The sequence below is a fragment of the Megalopta genalis genome, chromosome 2, assembly GCF_051020955.1.
Source record: "Megalopta genalis isolate 19385.01 chromosome 2, iyMegGena1_principal, whole genome shotgun sequence".
NCBI classification, from domain to species: domain Eukaryota; kingdom Metazoa; phylum Arthropoda; class Insecta; order Hymenoptera; family Halictidae; genus Megalopta; species Megalopta genalis.
In genome coordinates this window covers 13,513,438-13,536,981 of record NC_135014.1, presented here as the reverse complement: position 1 = coordinate 13,536,981, position 23,544 = coordinate 13,513,438, and the positions used below count along the sequence as shown (strand labels likewise).

The following is a 23,544-nucleotide window of genomic DNA, read 5'->3' as shown; positions in this document are numbered from 1 at the left end:
TTCTTTTACATTTTTTTTATGAAATCCGCTGTCTAATTGCGAAGCTCCATCGACGAGTGTAGGCAATCGATTCTCAAAATCACCGATGTAAGCTATGTTGTGAACAAGCGCTCGGATCAGAAATTCGTTATTCTAGTTTTGTATGCGCGATTGTTGTTTTCTTATCCGTTTATTTCGTACAATAAGGCCCTCCGATAAACAAATAAGTAAACAAAAATTGAGCGACGCTCGCGATTATTCCCTCCTCGTTTCATTTTCCCACCGTGATCGTCGAGTCCACTCGATCCTCGCGCCGATTCTCGAGATCCGATTTGGCTCTGATCGATGAGCCTTTCTTTCCCTATCGAATAATTTGATCGTGCGAAAGCCTGCGAGGTAATCGGTCGTCGAGTTTCAACAGGACAAACGGTGGATTGTCGAAAAGTTTAACCCGAAGTGGGAGCGAAATAAGTAGAATTTTTTACGAGGAAAGAAGTACAGGTTGTATTTTGGCCAAGATAATATCAAATTCAAGTCGTCGTTTTCAATCGAATATCCTGTCTATTTTTGGGGATGGAACATTTCTTATTAAAATCAACCATTCGATTTGGATCGGTCATTGTATTTTAAGCCTTAACTGCGGACACGGCAGAGCTTCGCAATTAGTCAGCGGATTTGATAAAAAAAATGTAAAAGAATTCGACAACGCCGGTATTTTATTTTTGTTCCGACGCGATATTTGACGGTGGTCCCTTTTTGATTCGACATCAATTTGCAGGCAAAAAATTCATTGTACATTCATAATTGCTCAAACGCATCCACGCGGCATCGATGCATAAAATACCACCGTTTAGTAAAAAGAAGACGAATTTATCATGCGTCGAAATATCGTCGCGAGGCGTGGAAAATGATATTAAAAATTTGATTCGCGTGTTCCGTTCATTGGCTTGGCCGCCTCGCGCCAGCCGATCTCGCCTCTTATTGGTCAGCGTTTTTCGTTAATAACTCGTAAACAAAGCCGCGGATTGCATTTTCGTTAAGAAGAAAGTTACTTCAAATAACCTCAGAAATCCCTCATTTCTCGGAAATACCATAATTTTGGGACACCCTGTAAACTTAGTTTTATTGTACCACAGCGTTATTTACCATACAGTCCACTATTCATCCTTTCGACGCCACTAGAGCCGCCAACGACAGAACACTCCACACATTTGACATTCTAAGAAAATAAAAAGGAATCCATTTTTTGCAACCGTTAGGGTGGCGCCCTCCCTTAAGGGTTAAGCGCGCGATCGACAGCGGATCGTTCAATTTCCTCCGTTCTCGGCGCGCTCGAATACGAATTAAAACCACGCTGTTCGACGATCGTGTCCTGGAATCGAGGGGAATTTCAGGGACTTCCGGTCTGTTTACCCGCCACTCCCGAACCGGAGAGAACTAATTTGAGAGCCAAGACCCGACGTTACTCGAAACCCTCTCCTTAAAGTCCGGGTAACTAAAGTTTAAGGGACCGGGGCCTGGTAAAAGTCTCCTCGAAGTAGACGCTCGAGGGTCGCGGTGATAAAGACAAACGATCCACAATGGATCAATTTGGAACGGGGACGTGCGGAGACAAATGATCCGGAGGGAAGCATTCTTCCGGCTATGTTCACCGTGTACCATGGGAAATAGTCTGTAGGAAAGAAAACGGGGAGAAACCGTGTTGTTTTGTACAGTTCGCATTTTTAGATGAGAGATATTCCTTGTAAGTGATACGGGTCGGCCATTAGTCAGACTTGACGCAGAAGAGCGATTGCGATGAGTCGACTAGATCAAATTATTAGGAGAGACAGGGTGAAATGTAATACACTTGTTAAACATGTGATCCAACGCTTCGATAAGTCAAATTTATCGAAAGGGATTTATTAAAATTAATCCAGTAAAATTGATACGATGCTCTCTCGTGGAACTGTACGTTATTCAATAAATTTCATTTCGAAATCGTTTCAGTGTGATTTACTAAAATCGAACTTTTATTTAACGACTGTTCTGTTGCGGAAGCTTTTATTTCGTATTCGGTAGTCCTATTTTATTTGTTTGGTCGTTGGTTGACATCGTACCACTTAAAAATTCGAGTTGCCACTGTACAAAATTCAACGGGCTCTACGGCGTTTACAAAATTTTCTCCGGGTTCGTCTCAGCATAACCCTGTAAAGAGAAGTTTTCCCTTTATAACGAGCTCTCGAAAGTTGATCTACGATTTTTTTATTCACAGTTTTATTGTACTTCGAGTGAAAAACATGCTTAGCGAGAGTCACCTTCTGGGAAACTTTTCATTTAAAATGCAACAAGTCCAGGAAAAAGATCCAACTTTCGAGAGGTCATTGTGAAGCGCAGACTACCCTTTACAAGGTCACGTTGCGACGAATCTCGAAGAAACATTTTCAAACTTCACAGTGTCGTCTGAATTTTGTAACGTGGCAACCTTTGAGTTTGTAAGTAATACGAGGCCAATCAATGATCGGACAAATAAAATAGGCGTAATCTATAGAAAATAAAAATGTCATGTGCAACAAAACGGTTGTTAAATAGAAGTTTGATTGCAACGAAGCGATTAATTACTTCAATAAATAATTACAATTAAAGATAATACGACCCGGTTCGTAAAATGTCCGGAGTTCCCGTTATCTTAAAAAGTTATTTAAACATAATAAAATGCTCCTAATATTACAAAAAAATACATCATCGTATTCGGTAGAGTCTGTAGAATAATTCTACATATATGTCACCGCTGTGGCCATTGCAGTCGAAGCCGAAAAAATTCTCGAAATCGAAGTTCGACCTGTTCGAAAATGAATTGTGAGAAACTTCGATCACGTTCTGTCGTTTTCGGCAAGCCGGAACCCGCAAGATCTAAATTTCGGATCGCGGAAGAAGGCACCGAAAATAGCACTGATTTCTGAATTAGCAGTTAGGGAACTCCGTGACGTGGTCGAGAGAACTTCGAGTGATTTACTCGTGCGACCAGTCGTCGCCGAACTTTTCTACGCGATCCAATCCCGCGCAACTTCGCCTCGGAACGGCCATAACTCCCGTGGCCGTCAGAAGGAACGCGCGATAGACTGGATCCGATGAATCGGTCATGGAGCCAGCCCCCGGGTCCATTCGATGGAGTCCACTTCCGGATTTTGATGCGAGCGACCAGGCTTTCCTTAGCTCGCTGCTCGTTCCTCTTCGATTAGGAATTCACTGAATATTCACCTAGTTTTTACTGGACTTTCATGGTTTTGTTTCACTTCTCAAATTCTGTGGATCGCTCATTTGCGTACAAATTGTTCATTTAAATGTCAATGCACGCTTGCGAATATTATCTGCTCGCTAGAAGCAGCACAAATATTTCGGCAACCGATTTATGGACCAACCTCGTGTATTATTTCGGATTTTGCTCCATTATTTATCTATAACTGGAATATTCAGCCGAGATAAGCCTGTTATTAATATCAATTTAAATATCCTTGAGACAAAAATTGCCGATGGATCGTGGAAAAACAACCGTAATTCTGTTTTCAGTAAAATGTAACATGCGCGCAGTAACACGCGACTTTCAATTTAACGGTGCTTACTAGATTTTTATTTTTAGTATTCATTTTCCATGATACGAGATTGTCGCAGAAGGTTGAATAATAGATTTTTCAGTACTACGGCCACCGAAATTGAGATTTTATGTGGACCACATATACGCTGTTCTGTGAACGAAAAGTGCACGAGGCGATTGATGAGAGCTTGTTCCCAGTATTATAAACGTTATCGGCTTCAGCGAGCATTCAATTGAGATCATGGTTGGAACGGACATGGTACTCGACCGCAAAGCACCGTATTAACAAACAGAATATTGAGCGTAATTCTCCTGGCAGTTCGGAATACGTAATATTATATCATGATTGCCGAAATATATTTACCGGACGGGAAACATCCTTTGATAAATTAACTGCCAACATCCGGAAGAAATGTTCTGCGAGGCTTATCGTAGAATATCGTATTATTTTAAAGTGCAACGAAGCGTAATATGATGCAATGTTGACGATACTAATATTTCAGGAAATAAACTGTATCATTGTAATACCAGGCAATGGAATTGTAACATATTATCTCATCGGTGTGAGTTCATCTGCCTTCGTAGTTAAAAAATACAAAGCGTGGCCTATCTCTTTACGGACAAATTATATCATACTTTCTACAATTTTGTAGAGATCTGCAAATTCTTTGCTTAATCCTTTGCACTCGTATGTCGCCGACACTATATTTTTTTATTTCATTTTTATTTTCAAAAATTGCATTTGTTTTCATACTGTAAGCTAATCATGTAAAATACATAAATAAAAACGCAAGATATTTTATTCATTTCCAATCAAATTTTACAGCGGTATAATCATTTTTGTTTCAATACGACTTTGCGTAGCAACATCACAATTTTTGCATTTGCTCCGAGTTGCTGGTAGATACAGTACAGTTTCCCTAATCGACGCCCAGATTGCGCACAAAAATGGACAATTTGGGAAGAGGAGATACGATTATTCGGGTCTTGCGGTTCGGTATTATAATTGTTGACGTATCTCCTCTTCCCGAATTGTCCATTTTTGTTTCCAACTGAGCTGAGCGTCAATTAGAGAGAACTTCCAAAGGGACAATAACAATGCAATTTTCTGTAGCACATTTTTGGTTTCACCGTCAACAATAGCTCAGATATTCTGACCACTTATTCCTGAGATACCTTCCATATTAAGTCAAGATTTTCACTAATTAGAATTAAAAATGAACGACGAATTTCAGCATTTTAAAAAATTCTTTTTGCTGCTCTTTTACTCTGAGTACTTAGATCCTGCCGGTCGATCCAGCAATTTGGAAGATTATCGACCGAAGCGTTAATCGAATTATGAGAGCCCGAGGGAAAATGAGTGCCACAGGGCTCTTTCATTCGCCTCAGCCAGCAGAGTCCGGATCAACGATGTTCCCCCCTAATCCTCCCGGTAATCCAGAACCCTGTCCCCTTAACGGTATTTCTATCGAACCTAGATCTAATTCCTGCGAACTTCTGAATCCCCTTAAGACAGTTCAGCCCAGAACTAATTCGAAACTTACGTGTCCCTTCAGCGGTATTTCTCCATCGTCCAGATTTCATTCGACTCCGTATCACGGAAACCGGGTCACATAAATAATCCAGACCCTCGATCCGACAAAATGCAATCTGCGAACCTCTCTGGCTTTCTATCGAAGACGTCCAAATAATGAAAAGTACTCAAATCGAATTTGCAAAGGCATTGCAATTTCAAAGTTTTAACCACTCATGACAAATATCAGACTCGAGACTTTAAGCTGTTGTAACTTCGTGAGGGAAGATCGAATGGTGGTCTATCTGGTCACATTTTAAAGGGCAATCCTCCACCTAAGACTGCGTTTAATGGTTTATTTTCTAAAGATGTTCTTTCTTCCTGAAAATTGGCGAAAAAAATGGGAACTTGTGCAAATGGACACAGTGCGTTTCTCCATGAACATTTGACGAATTTAGATCAGACGAGATTTTTACTTCGACTTACACCATCGGATATTTGAAGAATGCAGTCTTTTCCTTATAATAAAATCAGAAAATTTGGTCGACGAATTTTTCTTTCGATCTGTCGCAACTTTTTCGCTCCTCCGAGTCATTTAACTTTTCTGAAAAGTTAGACAGTTTCGAACGACTCTACAGGGCTTGAAAAATATTTCCAGGACCGAAACCACCACGGACTCCGAGCTTGAAGTCTCCCTTTTCCAATGTCACCGATGGAAGTAACGTACGATTTTTTGTTGCCGTTTCATCACACATTTTTCACTCCCCTATCTCGTTTTTTTTCCACGGTGCTTTTTTCACCAGGAAAATCATGCAGATGCAGACGTCTCTGTGGAGCTCAACAAATTTTCTGCGGGACTCTAACCACCGCGGACTCAAAGCTAGAAGTTTTTCCTTTCCAACGACGCTTCAAAATTCAACGTACGATTTTTTCTCGCTTTTCTATTGCACGTCGACCGAAACCCGAGTCGCCCGGCGAGCCGGTTGCAACGCTCCTCGAACGGCATACAGTGATATATTTCCCCAGAAAATTGGCCGCGATTCGTAAATTCGTAGGATTTGTTTTTGAAAATCAGGTCTCTTGTGTTGCTTAGGTTGCTGAAGTTGAATATGTCATCAGAAATATAAAATTAAAAATGGAAAACCGGACACCATTGACACAAGCACTGTTTTTATTTTACTTTTTATAATTATACAATTATAAAATTTCTTTCTATAATTGTACAATTAGAATGTAAAATTTAATATCACCATCTTAATTTCAACATCTTTAACAGTGTCGTGGACAGGAAAATTTAATGTCTTTTAATTTCGTTTGTATATTTGAACGAATCTCTCTATGAAATCCTATAAGTCCTCGTCATGTACTTGGCATCAAAATCTTATCTCCCTCATTAGACTCGAGTAAAGTTCGATCTGTGACCCGTATTGAGTCAAGAATCTTGTTAATACAGGACTTTTGATGACTATTACAGCTTTTTCTCAATAATTACGTTATTAATATGACAACGATTTAGGGTATATCGAGGTGAAAAGCACAAGATTTAATTCAAAATATTTTGCATCGCTTGTATGCAAAATTCATCATATATATATATATGTATGATTAGCGATTTTTCTTCAGCTTGCATATAAATTACCGAGATCTACGAAAGACATTTTTTAAATTTTCGTCATAGGCTCAGGTAAAAAAGTTAAAAAATGAGAGTTATTATTTTTTGTTCTCGCTCCAAGTAATAGCAAAATTTAAAAAAGACATTTCGGTCATTGTCAAGACGTTTCAAGTCACTTAGTCCACTTTCAAAAAAGTTATCGCATTTTCAAACGAACGCTTTAGTGGACCACTGTAGTTTCAGTTCGGCCCCAACCTTTCTGGACATCCTGTGTACTTCGAAAATTGCACTTCGGCCAGCTTTTCGGGAAAGGTACCAGTGCGGCGTGGCTTAATTGAATTTTTCGCGGGGACGTTTGAAATCGATCGAACCGGAAGCGGAGCGGTCGGTAGCGTGAAGGACCTCGGTTTCCAATTCCGATGCAAGGAGGTCTCGGTTGCACACGTGCGCCGGCCATCCAATCACCTTAAAACTCGACCGCGCAGCATCGCAACCCACCGCGAACTTTCACCGGCGAATTAGTTCGCGTGCGCCCAATATTAATTCACCGGGAATAGATTCAATTAAATGTCGAGGAGGGGAGGTCGGTGGAGGGCCGAGGATGCGTGCAGCTCGCGGATGCAATTTAATGAAACGCGATCAAGCTCACCTCAGCGTCGTTTTCTTTGTACGAGGACCAGAAGTCTATTTGCCTGAGTGCCTCCAGCTCGTTCTCCAGCGGGTCGGTGCTGTTTCCTTTCGTCGAACCCGTCCTGGTCTCGGCGTCCTTCTTCCAGGCGTAGATGGGTCGCTCCAGACCCACCTGCAGTTGATTACGGTCCTGATCCTCCGATCTCGAGTTCTCGCTCCTGTTGTCGTCCTCCGTCTTCCTCCACTCGTTGCCCGGAGACTTCTGAGAAGAGACAGCTGACACAGCGACGAACGCGTTCTTCGACTTCGCCGAAGACGCGTCCGCTGTCGTGCCTGGCTTCGAAATCGGCATCGCAGTCACCCTATGAAGCCCAAAAGCATTTATTTATATTGGTGGATTTCGTTCGTTCTTGTACGAACTTGTTTCAATCGCCAAACGCAACAGTTTTCATTCTTTCGAATATTTACGACCGATTAAAATTTCTCTACGGACTTTGGAAGATTTTTTTTACGATACGAACAGTCGCACCATATCAAGATTTAAGTTTCCTCTTTACAACAACGTTCAAAAAATCGATCCACGACTTTTTCGCCATTTTATAGAAGTTTCAAGGGGATCGTTGCAACGGTGGCAGACTTTTCGTTCGAAGTTGAGTAAAAACGGCGATAAAGAGACGTAAGCGAGGTTTCCAGATGTCTTTGTAAAGGGGAGACTTCGATCTTTATATTCATCGCGATTTCAGTCGCGAACAGAATTCTTTGAGCTTCGCGAGGTCATCTGTACTTATAAAATGTTCGATGAGCGATTTGGTCCAGTTAGCTGTGACAATCTCTTTGAAAAGTGCTTAAGTTACTGTAATTATGCTATATATGTTTGATTTTCGTCAGATTTTGTTCAAATACAGCATTTTTATGGAATATATAATTTAAAACATACTGTCAAAGTATATCTTTCTTAATCAGTTAGCTGTTTTTGGGCAGCATTTCATGTTACGACGAGAATATTCGTCGAGAACAGTTAACCAGTTAATGACCCATTCTGAGTGGGAAAAATTTAGTGTACAAAAAGATGCTCGAGGTGCGTGAAAGTGGAGACTTCAACCTGTAAAACGAATAGGAATTGATTCCTCTACGATTTTTTTGTCGCGAAGTTAGGGCAGTTCAAATATTAAGAACCTTTCGTCGACTTTTACGACCTTTCGTCGTATAGCGATCCTTGAATTCAAAACGTGCACGTCAATGTGCTCGATGCTTGAAAGACGCCGTCAATTTTCTCATAAAAATCCTCTAGACTCGCAGCTTACCTGTGATACGCAAACTGCTTCCACTTGGCCGGCCAGGTGCCAGTGCTGCTCTTCCCGTAGCTCCACTCGTCGTTGATCTTCTGCTGCCAAGGCGTCAGCTCGTTGTTCTTCGAGCTCCAGCCATTCCTCTCGGTCGACTTCCTAGGCCAAGTATCCCCGTTCTTCCAGGACTCCTCCTTTAGCTTGACGGGCCAGGAGTCTCCATTGAACTTGGCAACGTCGTCGTTCGTCGTCTTCGATCCCCATGCCTTGGTGTTCCTGTTGGACCAGGATCCAGGGTTCGCCTTCGCAGGCCAGGACTCGTTCTCCGCTAGCTTGGCGTTCCAGGACGACTCCGGCTTGCTCAACCACTCTCCCTCCTTGTTCTTCGAGGTCTTGGAGAACCAGGAGCCCGACTTGCTGGACTTCCAGATCTCGGCGACGTTTTTCTCTGGCCACAAGCTCTGCTCGTCGCGATCCATCCAGGAGTCGTTCACCTTGTCCGCCCAAGACCCTTTGCCTGGCCACTTGTCCTTCGTCTTGGACCATCTGCGGGCGGAATTGCCCGAGGTGGACTCCACAGGCTTCATCTGGTAAGGCTTCCACGTGGATTGGTCGGCCGACATCACCCAGGCACCCACGGACTGGATCTTAGGCAAGGACGCAGGCGGCTCGTTGCTCCAAGTCGCCTTCTCCTCGTGCTTCCTCCTCCAAGCACCCGCGTCATCGTTTTGAAGTGTCTCAGATTTGGCCCAGTCTTTTCGGCTCTTGCCTTCCTCCAGAATAGTCCAGGACTTCGAAGAATCGTTGGGCTTCGTTTTATAGTCGCTGAAGTTGCTCCTCTCGCTGCCGGGCTTCTTGTGGTCGAAGGATTCGGGACGAGAGAGCTCCTCCTCCTTCGACGCCTCCTTCGAACCGAACAGTCTGCTCTTGTCATCGTTCGATTTCTTATCAGAGTTCGATTTCTCGGATTCCTCCTTCGACCAGGAGCCGTTGTCCTGCTTGTCCAAGCCTAGCTTCTTCACCAGGTCCGCGTTAGGGTTGTACGACTTTCCGTTCTCGTCCTTCGGCCACGGTTTTGCGCCCGGCAACTTGTGAGGCCACGTTGCCGGATCCGAAGTTAAGCTGTTCCATGTCTTCATTGTAATCTGAGGCAGCACTATCTTCTGTTTCGCCTCGTGCTTCGAGGATCGGTTGGGGTCTGTGTGGTTGTTCGACTTCTCCCAGGACCCGAGGTTCGGTTCATTGTGGTCGTAGTGTTTCATCGATCTTTCGGACTGATCCCAGGGCGCGTAGACCTTCAAGCTGTTGTCCATTGGCCAGGAAGATCTGTTCGGCAAGTTTCAGAGACCGGCTTGTTATTTCGTGGTTAGGAACTAGTTCGCCTATCGGGCGCCTATGTTCACTGAGCTGACAAATTTCTTAGGAAGCTGAACCGCCGGTTACAGAGTGCTCGAATCGAAGCTGCAAGTGTCTGCTTTAAGATAGGATGATTCAGCTTCGAAAAAAAGATCGAGATCGTTGTTTAGAAATTAATAAACCGAAATTGATAACTGAATGAAAAGTGATTTCACTTAAAAGAGATCGCTTTTAATCGATTTTAAGTCGCATTTCTGCGAGAATTGTTTACCATTATTGGGATCGAATGAAAGCTCGAAGTGTCTACTTTAAGATAGAGTCATCTGTATTCGAATAAAAATGCAAAGGCATGTCCGAATATCGATAAATCGGTATCATATTCTGATTTTCATACGAGATCAACTTATGCGCGTGCGAAGTTCCCGTGCGTGAACAGTCATCAAAATCGTTAAATGATACCGTTTCCATATTTTTTGTCTGTTTTCTTTGCATGTTAGCTGTCGTCAAAGAGCATACAATAGAGGATCAAAGTTCCATTCGTATTAAAAATCGGACCGACCTGTTTCTGTCCCAGGAATGATGAACCCTTGGCGGCGGCTGCATCTTCTCGGGCTCGGAAAGTTCCTCGGGGTCCTCGTTGATCAACGGCGACCAGTAGCTTTTCTCTAGGGGCAGGAACTTGCTTCGCTGAGCCCAGTACTTTGCCTCGGCCTGCGGCTGCCTCCAGGGCCATTTCTCAGAGCCGAACGGCATCAACGGCCGCTCCTCCATGTTCCAAGGTGGACCGTACTTGTACGAGATATCCGGCCAGCTTCTGCTCGCGGGGAAATCGCGAGCTGCCGGCTCGTACTCTTGGCTCCTGGCGAAACCGTCCGACTGCAGGCCGAAGTCGCTCGGATAATCCTCCTCCTGTCTGCGCAGAAAGTTCCTCGACACCGGAGACAGTTGATTGTATCGCAGCCGCCGAGGGTATGAGTCGATCGCCTCGTAATCCGGTATGCGTCCCCCGTCTGTAAAGTCGATTAATTGCCTATTCAAGTTCCGAAGTGCTAGAAGTGTCCTCATTATTCGAGAGACTGCGTCATAGAGTTTGCTGGGTTCGTTCGCCGAAGGTGCATGCACCAAGATCGACGGAACAATACATCGATTGATTAGTCTGTCAGGGGATCGATATATCGATGTGCCGAGGAACTATTCGGCGTGCCAGTATATCAATGAATCGATGCGTACATGGGACGGTGTATATGTATGTACATTCAACGAGATTAATCGAATACTATATCTGTTGATCGATTGATCAAAGAATCAACATATCGATGTGTCGATGTATCGGTATGAGCTAGAATATATCAACAAGAATATATCAATATTCGGACCATCTTGCAATTCCCGCGCTCGCCTCTGATTGGTCACTGTTTTTCGTTAATAATGTTACTTCAAATGACCCCTTCCGAGTGTTAACATAATTACGGGATACCTTGTAGATTGATATATAAACTAATATATAAAAATAAGGCATCGCGTGAATATTTCATTTAAAATAAAAGTCATAATTTCGCGATAGCTTTTAACGGAGTTACGGCTGTTCGAAGATCGACAATTTTCCGGGCAAAACTGACCGATGCTTTAATTTCGCTGTCTAGTGCAAATTCCGTTGAAAATTGAACACCTGGCGTGACGGACACGCGCGACAACAGAATATCGCATCGATAACTAAGCAATAAATATTTCCACCAATCGGACACGTGCACACGAACCGCAATCTATACAGTAGCAATCGCAATCAAAGGCGACTTGTGAAACCGGCTACGAACGCCAGTTGAAAGACGCAATTTTCTCCCGGATTAAAGTCAAAGGAAGAAAAGGGACGACTTGGACAAAATTGGCGCCTTTGTGCGGAAGATTACCGGCAGGAGAGCGTCGAATGGTTTACCTGAGGATCTATCTAACAGGTTCCCGAAATCCCTGAGCCCTTGTACGCGACCAGCTTCCAGACCATCGAGCTGCCCGAACGCGGACTTCCTCTCGACCGAGGGGAAGGCGTTCTTCGCGTGGCTCCTCGACTTGTTCCGTTCAATCAGATCCCGAAAGCTCGGCGAGATCCTCGGACCGTTCTCGGGGTCCACCGCCAGCGGATCCTGCTGCTGCCAGTGCGGGCCGAACAGCCTTTCAGCGACGAGGTGCCATTGAACGGGCGTCGTTTGTCACGACGTCTCGGTGGTGGTCAACAAAGGCGGCGTCGCCGGAGCCGGCGTCAACGCGGTCAGCTTCTTTTTCTTCTTCTTGGACCTCTTGCGCAATTTACGCGAGTCCAAGGACGACGCGACCGTCGGGGGGTACGACGTCGACCGGGTCTTGTAATATTGCTCCAGCAGCTTCGTCGCGTTCTCCAACTTTGTCACTAATTCCAAACGAACGATTCGTCAAACATACCCTTTCGCTGCGATTGATTTTGCTGCCGAGTGCACGGTATAGGGCGGCAGATGCAAACGCGGTCTACGTTGAAAACGAGAACATTTTCCGCGAGCCTGCGTCGTTTTAATTGGATAGAGTTTGCCTACGATTTAATTTGCCAGCGGCCGGTGTAGCATCAACGGCAAATTTTCGAAGCACCAACGGCAGCGAAAGGGCTAATTACTATACTGTTGATCTTTATGGAAAATAAAAATGTTCCACGGCGAGATGGGACATTTCTAAGGAACAGAAATTAAATCAAAATACATCGTGTCTTTTAACTTCTTTTTTAAGCTGAACACAATGTAAGAATATTATTAAATTTTTTTCGACGTCTTCGTATTTTTAATTTACGTCTTTAAATTCCCGATCGGGAACGGTACACAATACAGGATCAACGTTTATTCCACGCGAGCAGAGGTTTTCGATTCGGAACAAAAATTTCTCCAACGTTCGGACTGTTTCTTTGTTCCGGGCGCGATCGAGCGGATTTTCGGACAGCGTCGATTAATTTCACGGAAAAAATTGTGTGTCGCGACGCGAGGATCGCCCGGGGCATGGAACTCGGTGTATTCGTATTCGTCAACGGTAGCAAATGGCTATTATCAAAGCGGCATTGTCCCGGTAATGGAGATTAAGACGACGCGACTCCGTGCCGCGGCAAAGCTCTTTATGCAGTGTTCCAGGCAGGTGGTGCGGCGCGGTGCGGCGGCCTCGACGCTCTACGCCCGCTCCGACTAACTTGTTCCCGGATTATTCACTGTCCCCGTGTAAATATTAACCACCGCTGGCGACAAGCGCGTTAACTACCGAATTAACGGAGACAGCCTACGCTCGAACCCGGCAGAGTCCCGAGGAATCGAGAAATGGGCCAGCCGTTTGTCTTTCGCTATCTGCCGAGCTGCTAGAATGTCGCTAATTTCTCACAAACTACTCTCGAGAATATATTAACGTTAGAACTACCCAAGAGTGACGTATACCTGCTTCTACCGGAGGGGTCAAAATCATCTGTTTCTTTTTTCAATTAACAATTTTATACGCGAGAATTTACTATAAACTAAATAATCGTAACAATAATGATAATTAGAGGAAACTTGGACTCGAAGCGTTCTATCATCTGACCATTGTATTATGTAGACGCGTTATCACCTACTACAGAACTTGAATGAGATTTTAAGATAACAAGATGTTTCTGTATCAATAAATCTTGACATAAGAGAGCTCTGCATTAGAAAAATGTATTAGAAATAATGTTTATCAATGAGAAGCTGTAAATTCTCTAAACATCATGCTACGTGTTACAATTTTAAATGATTGTATCCACAAAATTCATTCGATGTTCTTTACCCGAAATACAAACTCATGGTTGTCGCACACGCGTGACGATCCTAGGCGACCGTGTTAAGAGACATTTTGAATTCATGTAAGAAAGATTGCTCTAAATGTTATTTTTTTCTGTCCGAGGTACATTTATTTTACGCGCAAAAATAAAATATAAAAATTTCTAAAGGAGCATCGTTAGAACAAAAATACGCGTTTAAAATTCTTTTTCATCTTTTGACCCAGCAGTTTAGCAGTTCCTTCATCCACCAATTTATGAACGCGCAATTGCCCGAAAAAACAAGACAATTCACAGCTACTCGGCCCTCGATCACATTTCCCGTCCCATCGGGTCAGACCAACAAGAATGAAGGGCGCAAGAACCGGAAGCAATCGAACAAGGGTAGAATCTGGCGAAAAACGGTCGATCGGCGTTCTCTGGGCGGATTGAATCGCGGAAAGTCCAATCGCAGGAGCGAGTCGCGTTGATTCCCGAGTAATACGACGGACTAATTGTCAGGAGGCAATTATACCAAGCAATAATGCGAGCGCGATTCAGCTAATCGAGCGATTGCGAGGCTTTATTGGATTCCCGAGTGAACGCTGAACGCGATTAGCTCCCTCCGCCTCCCTGTCCCGCGCCCGTTTCCTTCGTTTTGTCCGTTTTATTCGTAGGATCGTCGAGCGAAAGCCAGCAACGGCCGGCTGCAGAATTTATTCACCGTCGAATCGTTACTCGTCGACGGGACGGGCTTTCTCTCTTTCTGTTCGCCAGCCGCGACGTATTTTCTAATCGCACGCGGACAAGCCTCTTCGCTTTAACTTCACCCGGGAAAATTTAAATACTTGTTGCTCTTCCGCTCGCGCACGCAGATCTCGCAGAGCACGCTGGATGAAAATTAACGGGTCGGTTCCATTATTACCGTTCTCGCTCGCAACAGGTCCCTTATTCTTAAGTTCGCGAATTACAACGCCAGGGCTCGCGAGCGCGACATCCGTTACAGAAGCGTCTGCTTTTTGGCGATCTTGTTGCTCGAACCTCGCGACCACCGAGAATCCTCCACGGTCAGGATAATCAAATTCAAAAGTTGGGACGTGTACGAAGCACTCTTTCAATTTGTGTACTTATACTAATACTAAGACGATATCTGAAGTTTCTTAACCTTTGTCGGTAAGCGTTGGCATATCCACCAGCTGCTACAACAAATAAAATGTACTCCAATTTTACTTAATTAATCTACTCGATTTAAAAAAGAAATACACATATACTACCGAAACAAAATCCTATAAAGTCCATCGTAAACGTCCATTGTGAGACGAGAGGATGCAAAGTTTTCGCGGAAAAATGTCTAATCAGTGACCTAGTTTTCAATCCGCCGATTTAAATTTGGTTTTCTCGATGCTCCGAGTCGTCTCTAGTTTCTAGGATCGCAGAGCAGCGATTGCTCGTCGGTGGAGTTGATAATCGATGAATCCCGGCGAAGCGAGAGCAACACGGCGCGGTTCCCTTGCATCCCAGAGCGATTCGAGGTTTCGCTTCCCGAGCAAACAAACCCGGTTGTTCCCTTACGAGCTCGAGACGAGGACTCACGGTCGAGAGACCCGGATCGATCGATCGTGATCGACGGTTAATGGAAGCCGAATTAATGAGTGCAGCAATCTCGCGCAGCCGCTGCTCGCATTAGATCTATCCACGTCCGTTCGTACTCACAGAGAAGTTTCTTTTGGATGTCCAGCTTCTGAGCCATCTCTCTCATCGAGTTCAGCAGCTCCTCCACCTCCTCGCGCACCTCGTCTTCGTCCTGATCAATTAGAAAATTATGTAATTAGTGTTGCGATTCGTGCCAAGTTCAATTTAACAACAGCTTCTCTCGACTTGTTCTCGAAATATTTGGGACGAAACAACAATTATGGACAGTTTAATGCACTTCGAATGCGCATCTTAATGTAACAGATTAATTCGTTCGTATTGATTTGGTTGTAAAAAGAAATAGCAGACGTTGAATTAGTTGTGAACGAGTTTTCTATAATAGCTGACGGTGTTTTTAAGCATTGTTAAACTGAACGTATGGAATTATATGATATAATATATTTTGAATAATGTTTATACATTTCTTAACGATTTCACATTCATCAATGACTTGTTAAAAGGAACAGGAACATTTCCAGCTACAAGCGGCGGGGACAATAGGTAATCCGATCGCGCACTGCTGATCACGATTCCACGATAACTGTTAATTCGATTACGAGTTCTGTGATTAACAATTACAGAGGGAAACTACCAATTAAATGAACGGTTACATTTGGATTGTCATTATTGACATATAATCTGCTTACGTTCTGGCCAGTTACGGCTTTAATCCCGCTCGAAGCGACCTGCAAAGAATCTATTCATTTATCGATTTTCCGTGAAACGAGTCTTATTTTCAAGTTCTATATACGTTAAACGATTCTACAAAATTCCAGACTGCTCTAAAAATAGAAACAATACGATCAACAATCTGGTTCTACGAAGTCTGCATTGAAAAAATTAATGCAATTTCCGAGCTGCTCGACTGAAAAATATGTGCACGTATATTAACACTTTTTAAATAGATGCTCAAACTCGTTCGTCAAGTTTTACGAAAATTTATTCATTCTTTAAATAGATCTCAAGCTTTGAGTACGCATTAAAAAATTCTGAAGCAATTTAGACAGTCGAAAAATTAAAATTAATTGCACACAACCCAACCGGTAAATAAGACCACGCTAACAGAGCACCTTGAATAAACTTCAATTTTCAGTTTTCAATTTCAAGATAGAGAACCACGTACTAGATTTTCCGACTAAAATATGCGAGCATTAAAAAAAACCTCTGAAATTCTAAAGCTCTCTAGAAACCAAATTAATTCCGCCCAACTCAACCACTAAATAAGTACACGCCAACACCCTCTGGAAACGCGTGCACTTGCCAATTTCTACAGAAATGATTTTACTTCCACGTCAAAAAAAAAAAAAAAAAAAATAAACGGCAGCATAAATTTTCCAGCTCTAATATACCGCGTCCAGGTTAAAAATCTCTGCTGGAAAGATCGGAAGGACCGACGCGTTCGCGTATTCAATTTCCGCCTGTCTGGAATTGGCTCGGATTGCGGCATGATTACACAAGCACCGTGTAGAAGTGCCGATGAGACCGTCGCGTCGCCGGTTCGAAAGCGAAATTAATAAATCGTCGATATAGAAAATGCGAACCGCTTAACGAACGTTTACCGACGCGTTCGCGAAACGGCAACCCGAGCGCGAATTTTCAGCGTGGTTCCGCGTCGCCGCACCGCGGTTCTCCCCCAGGTTTTTATGCGCTCGAACGTTCGTCGCGAATATACACTCTCAGCGACGGAATATTTTCCCGAGCCAGGAAAATATGCGGCTCGGCGATCATTAACGACCGCGGCGATGGCTTCTGGTGGCGTGCTGGCGCTACCTACACCTGCAACCTGCTACACACGGAACTTTGTTGCGTGGGATCCGCAGACGATGTCGGCTCGGGTCAAGTTCAATCAGCTAAATCTGTTCTCTGTCTATCGCTCGTTTTCGTTCCGCACGGAAAGTTGAAGCAGAAATTTGTTATCGAGTTATATACAGAAAGTGGAATATGACCCTCTGCGAAAGTAAACACGACAATATTGAAATCCCATTTGAGGATGCTCAGAAAGTTTTAGCAAAAAATATTCGGCATAAGTGAAACCAAGAGAGAATGGATACATTCAAAAGTGTTCGAACACCTTTCGAAACTTTTTAGAAATTCAACTAAATGACTTGAATTTTTTTTTAGATGATAGAGGGACTGGTCTACCAGACGATGACTAAAATGCCTTTTTAAAAATTCGGTGTTACTTGGAACGACAGAAAAAATAAGAAACAACTGTAACACCGAGCTTACAGTTAAGCACATCCTAATAGAATGTCCAGTGTACAATAATATCAGAAATCGTGAAAACTTCAAGGACAGCGTAACGACTCGATGCACGCAATTAAATAGAGAAAAGAATCCGCGATTTTTATTCAGCAAATTGATCGACGATCTATTCGCTATTTGCTTCGGTAATTTTGTGTCGACCTCTCGTGAGCCCGGATAATCGTAAATCAGTGGCATTAAGATGAACAGCTCCCTTGTTCCATGTTCGCCCTGAAAATCCGCGGCCTTCGTCTTGTCTCTTTAATACTCCAGAGCTCTTTAATAAAAATTAATGAGTCTCTCGCGGCCGATTCCGCGAGAGCCCTCCGCTCGCTCGATAAAAAACCCTTCTCCTCTCAGTCCTCTCAGCCTAAAATATCATATTTCACGAACCGGTTTCGCTATTCAGCCTTTTTTTTTATATGGTTTTTGCGCAAGCAGCTTTGTTCCTTTTAATAAAAATCGACTGCTCCTCTCTCGGTATTTTCTGCATTGAGGTTTATCTTTACGTCTCCGACGTAAAAAGCTTTCGTCTCTGCTTTCTATTATTACAACGCGATCTTCTCTCCCTCTTTTCCTGTGATTTTTCTCTCTTTCTCTCTCTCTCTCTCTCTCTCCCTCTGTCTCTTGCCTCTCCGAAGCTTTTTCGCGACGATGTAAAAACTGACACACCTACCAATCTTCCTTTTACCTTCCTCCGATGCAAATCCCGGCTCGAACTGGCTCATCTAACACAAATCAAAGTAAATCTCTCTCTCTGTTCTCGACTTTCCGTGACTCCAATAAAACCTTGCACACCACCCCCGCGCCATTCTTCATCCCCTTTCTGTCCGTCTTCTCTTTCCGGCGGACTCCACTTTGCCTTCTCCTCTAATAAAGATCAACCTGTTCCTTTTTATTCACTCTTGCCCGCGTCGATTCGACCTGGCCAACCCCTCCTCGAAGCTCCGATTTTGTTGATTCACCGGCTCGAGATTTTCGGGGCAGTTTCTGCTGAAACTACCGGCGACGATTTTGTATTTTCAACGCTGAACCAGCAATTCGAACAGTCTCGTACAAACTGAAACGATTTATTTCACTCGCGACAGCATCAGTTTCGCCGCTTATCTTCGTTGTTAAAGCGTATTATCGAGTCCAACGTGTTTTATGCATCGTTAATGCAATTTAGAAAGGGAAAGACATCTTCAATATTATTGCATAAACTAGAAAATTGTGAACGACGCGGTAGCAAATTGTTGAAAATTAAGCAGCATTTGTGAATTTGTTTTGAACAACGTGTTCGATCAGTGGTTTCAAACCTTTGTGGTTATTTTACTGTGACGTTAAAGCGACTAATATCATTCTTCCATGATTGATAAAGTGTTTAACATCTAATCCGATGTTAAGTAAACGGACGGTTCTGAAGCCAATCGGTGTAAGTTCACGTTTCATTGAAATTGAATTATGCGGTACAAACGCTTCTTTGTCATAGGATCTTTCGATCGATAAACCAATATAGTGGCATTGTTCCATTTTTAAACAGTGAATTTGCAAAATCCTTATTTCTCTCAATTTTAAGGTGTCGATGAAATAACTGCCGGTAAAGTGACAGAAACCGATTTAAATAATAGGTGCAAATAAATAAAGGATAATATCAATGAATAACGGTATCATCGGATCATGAAAATCATTGAGGAAGGGATTCTGGCAGCCCCGGAGCAGAGGGACCATTTCATCTTCGGAAAATTCGTTCGATGAACAATAACTCGGCGAAGCGGCAGAGAGCACCGTGTCGGGTACAAACGGGAAAGTTCCCTGGGAACGATCGAGCGAATAAAATGTGGCAAGATGATAAATGCCGGGCTCGCCGCGGCGAGCTGTCCTTTATCGGCGCAGAGACAATGGTCCCGCGTTCTTTCCCATGGCCCGACCGTGGGGACGACGTTTGTCCGATTTGTTCCTGTCGCACGCACAAAACACACCGTTTCGTGCCACGACCCCGTGGCAATGTCAACGAATCACGGTAGATTCGCTTTCAACGGCAGAATCTCGAGAATTCGAGTAATCGTTCTTCTATGGAAACCGAATCCTCTTGCAATCGACTTGATCCGATCCTCCAGGGATACCATTCGGAAATTAAAATCCGAGCGCAGGTTCCTTTTATCCCATTTCGAATTTCTACAGTGATCGAAATGTGTGCAATTAGACGTCTATAGTAGACCATCTATTTGGCGATTGTTCTAAGAAATAATTTGCAACGATTAGACATAGAAATAAGAGTGACTTAAACGTTAATTGTATGTAGACTGCGGATACCATACACTTTGATTGATTTTAGGATACCCTGTATAATACATTCTGTAATCTAAAGGGTATTTTGCTCGCGTAATTAATAAATAATAATAATAATAACAATTTACCGAGAAGAAAATAGTTCAAGAAGACAGTAATGGTATTTCTGAAGCTCGTATCAGTCATCCAATTCACTCTAATCAGCAAATTTCCGGAACCTTCCCAAGTCTTTCCTAATTTTCGAAGGATCTGGTCACCAGACTCCGAGCCATCGGAGGTTCAAGGGACAGAAACGATCTCGAGTAATCGAACAAGTGCGAGGATCGTGTCTTCGGATGGCAGAGAATGATCGTCGAACCTTGGTTTCATTGTCGTGGTCGCTTGACCAGAGAAAAGCGCACAAAGGACGCACTCTGCCGGCTAATTCGGTATTCTTAACACGGCGGCGCGGCGCGGCGTTTCAGCTCCAGGATCCGCAATTGCCGCGACAATTGGATCCTGGACACTCCAGCGTTTTTGTCACTGGTCCACCCTTGATTCTCCTTGATGGTGCTTAAACGGGCTTCTAAGAAATTTCTCCGTTGACTGCGAACGCTTCCGTTAATTGCCGTAACTGGCCGGCAAATGGGATTCGTTGCGCGAACTTTTTGTTTCGATCTTGCGACCACTGACGCTGCAAATACGCTGTATAGAGGACGATTTGCAGGATCAAAAGATACCGAAGAGATGGTACTCGTTTCTAGATTTCTCTGGGTGTTTATTCGTTAGATATTTGAAAGAATTCCTCTGCGAAATCCTAAAAATCCTCGTTGTATACTTCTTATCAAAATCTTATTGTCTCTCTCTCTCTCTCAGTTTTGCAAATATTAAATGTTCCTCAGAAAGTGGATTTTTTTAAAAATTCACCGAATTTCTACCGTTAAGCACGAGTAAAACTTCACCTGTTACCCACAACAGCGTGTTAATCCTTTGCACTCGATTGGCGACTCTAAGGCGGCACTAAAAATTGTTACATTATATTTTAAAAGAATTTTCACGTTATTCAAGTTTGTATTTGATAAATTAAAAAAAAAAGTGCACTTTTTTTTAGTACAGAAGTATCTTCGGAAGGAATGATTTAGGAAAGAGTCGGATTCACGATAAAAGGGTAAAAAAATTTTTAGACAGAGTTTTATTGCGTTATTTTAAAGAGGAAATTTCAAGGTTTGAACCCATGGCAAATCGACGCGCGAGAAAAAATTTTGAAGCTCCCTAGAGGCGTTCGAATTTGGAAAACTATCGAAAAATGCAAAGCAGCCAAGGCGAAGCGAAAAAGTTGCGATGAATCGGCCGAAAAAAAATAGTACGTCAAAATTTATGTCATTGTAAAAAGGAGACTTCGATCTCCAAATTCACGTTAGTTCCACGCGTGGAAAAAATGCTCGAAGCTTTGTACGCACGTTTGAATATCCTAAACTTTCCTAATAAAAATGAGTCTTCGAAAAGGCAACGTAGAGAAGTGTAAAATTTGCTATAGAAAAGCCAAAAACAAATCCTACATCGAGTTCTATGGTATCATTTTAAAGAGGAGACTTAAAGCTTTATTTACCCCGCAGCGTCTAAACTTGTAGAATTTCCAAAAAAGAGAACGCGTCTTCGCATCCACTCTTATTCACCCTGCTTTAACAGTTCATCAACGTAACATCAACAATTCGATAAATTCGTTGATATAAATATTAAACGACGTAAATAAAATTGGTACGATTTCAGTAAGCTTCCTGAAGCGCTTCGGAGGGAATAATTGAATTGAACAGAATTGAATCGAATTAATCGTGGCGCAACGACGACTCGAGCTGATGAACAACGGAGCGTCGTTGACGGGACCGTTTTAATATTTGCCGTAACAAAAGTCGAGAAAGATGGTGCTCTCTGTTTTGTGGCGGCTCTGCGATGTCTGGGCGACTTGGAAGCTGCGTCCTGGCAGATTGGACGCGTTCTTCCGTCGTCGCTCTCGCCGTCTCACGGTTCGCCGGTCCATTATCGTGCTGGCTGGTGCACTAGCTACACCCACGAACATCCAGCTGCACCTACCAACACCGAGCTACATCTACCTACTACCTGGCCTGGCGCGCTCATCGTCGTGAGCGTGTAGCTAGCACAAAGAGGCGCATTCTCGCGGCTAATTCAATATTCTTCGCGCGAGACGGCCCGTATGCAGTCGCAGCCGCCCTCAATTGCCCCGGCTATTGAATCACCGAGGCCCGAGGCCTCGAGAGACGTTGCATTAACCTGTTAACCGGCAAAGACGAATTAACTCGTCGCAAGCCACGCCCGGCTCTCTCCCTCTCGCTCTCTGTATATCTCACAATCGTTCTCTGTTTTCCCTCCGTTCACTCGATTGTTCTTGCTTTCGAATCCGAAGCTCCGGCGAATCGCATCTTGTTCTTCGCTGGGATGCGTTCGAATGCATCCCTCCTCCGGGATGATAAAAATGTTCCAAGCACTAGTTTGTAACAAAGTAGAATTGAACGAAAAGGGCGTGATCCTTTGGAGTTTAAGCTGAAGCTTTTTTTAGAGGAAAAGCGAATGGCCCCTTCTGGAACGTTGTCGAATACGATTACCATTTTTGCAAGTGGTCTATGTCGAGGATGTATAACGTGAAAGGTGCCTTTTTAAATGGGTTTGCGTACCTTTTAGTGAATCGATGCTGGTCGTAGTTCTGTACAAACAAGTGCTAAGCCGCTCGTTGTACGGAGTGTCCCAAAATTATGGTACTTTCGGGAAATAGAGGGCTACCGAGGTCATTTGAAGTAACTTTTTCCTTAGCGAAAATGCAATCCGCGGCTTCGCTTACGAGTTATTAACGAAAAACGCTGACCAATGAGAGGCGAGCTCGCCTAGCGCTATGAAATCGAAAGGAAGAATAACATTTTTCCATGCAATGCTTCGCTTTCAAGAAAAACGAATTGGAAGATTATTCAGGTTCGCGTGGCTCGTAGTGTGACCAGAAGTGGAATTGGTCTGTCATGGCCAGACGCGTCAATCGATTCCTGTTCGATACCATTATTTTTCAAACTCAATTTTCTTGAAAACAGAGCTTTAAACGACAAAATATTATTCGGCATCTCTGTCTTATTTTTATATACAGAATCACCCAGTTACAGACCCACCCTGTTTTCGATATTTCACCGTCTCCTTAGTTGCTATTTCTGTGTTATTCAATGTTACCCGTACATATGTTTCAAGTTAAATCGATATGCATCGATTAGCTTCCATTCACTTTTGATATGCCATACATCGCACCGTTTTTCAATCTGATCCGGATATTCTTGGAGTACTGTGTACTGTGGATGCTATTTCGAAGTTCCCTCTTCCGTAAATACGAGCGTAGATGTTTAAGAATATGCAGTCTAATAATTAATGATTTCATCTGATCGGATATTGAAGTAGCTTGTCCCAGAACGATCGGTAAATGACACGAAGTATTCGGCAAAAACGCGAAGCCCGAGGGTGCAATGTTTTACCCGATAACCCACTCAGGAGATCTAGAGAGACAGAAGGAGGAGATTTGGAGGGGGACGGTAGGATCATTGGACAGCAGTTCCCGGTATGAAGACACAGAGCCCGTGATGTCGA

General features: G+C 43.4%; 1 protein-coding gene across 2 annotated transcripts in view; it reads right to left on the bottom strand.

The window, feature by feature from the left end:
• LOC117219259 (uncharacterized) overlaps positions 1–23,544 on the bottom strand; it is a 251,012-nt gene that overhangs the window by 7,762 nt on the left and 219,706 nt on the right. The window contains exons 7-11 of one of the 2 annotated variants that reach the window (XR_013032648.1): positions 15,436–15,526; positions 11,884–12,351; positions 10,510–10,960; positions 8,613–9,920; positions 7,328–7,670 (exon numbers count right to left, since the gene is read on the bottom strand). Coding sequence is in view for 1 of the 2 variants with exons in the window: in XM_076518560.1 (XP_076374675.1) it covers positions 7,328–7,670; positions 8,613–9,920; positions 10,510–10,721 (1,863 nt within the window). In the remaining variant the exon portion in view is untranslated. Of the gene's footprint in view, positions 1–7,327; positions 7,671–8,612; positions 9,921–10,509; positions 10,961–11,883; positions 12,352–15,435; positions 15,527–23,544 lie in introns of those variants that run through there. The other variant, XM_076518560.1, reaches the window with a different exon arrangement.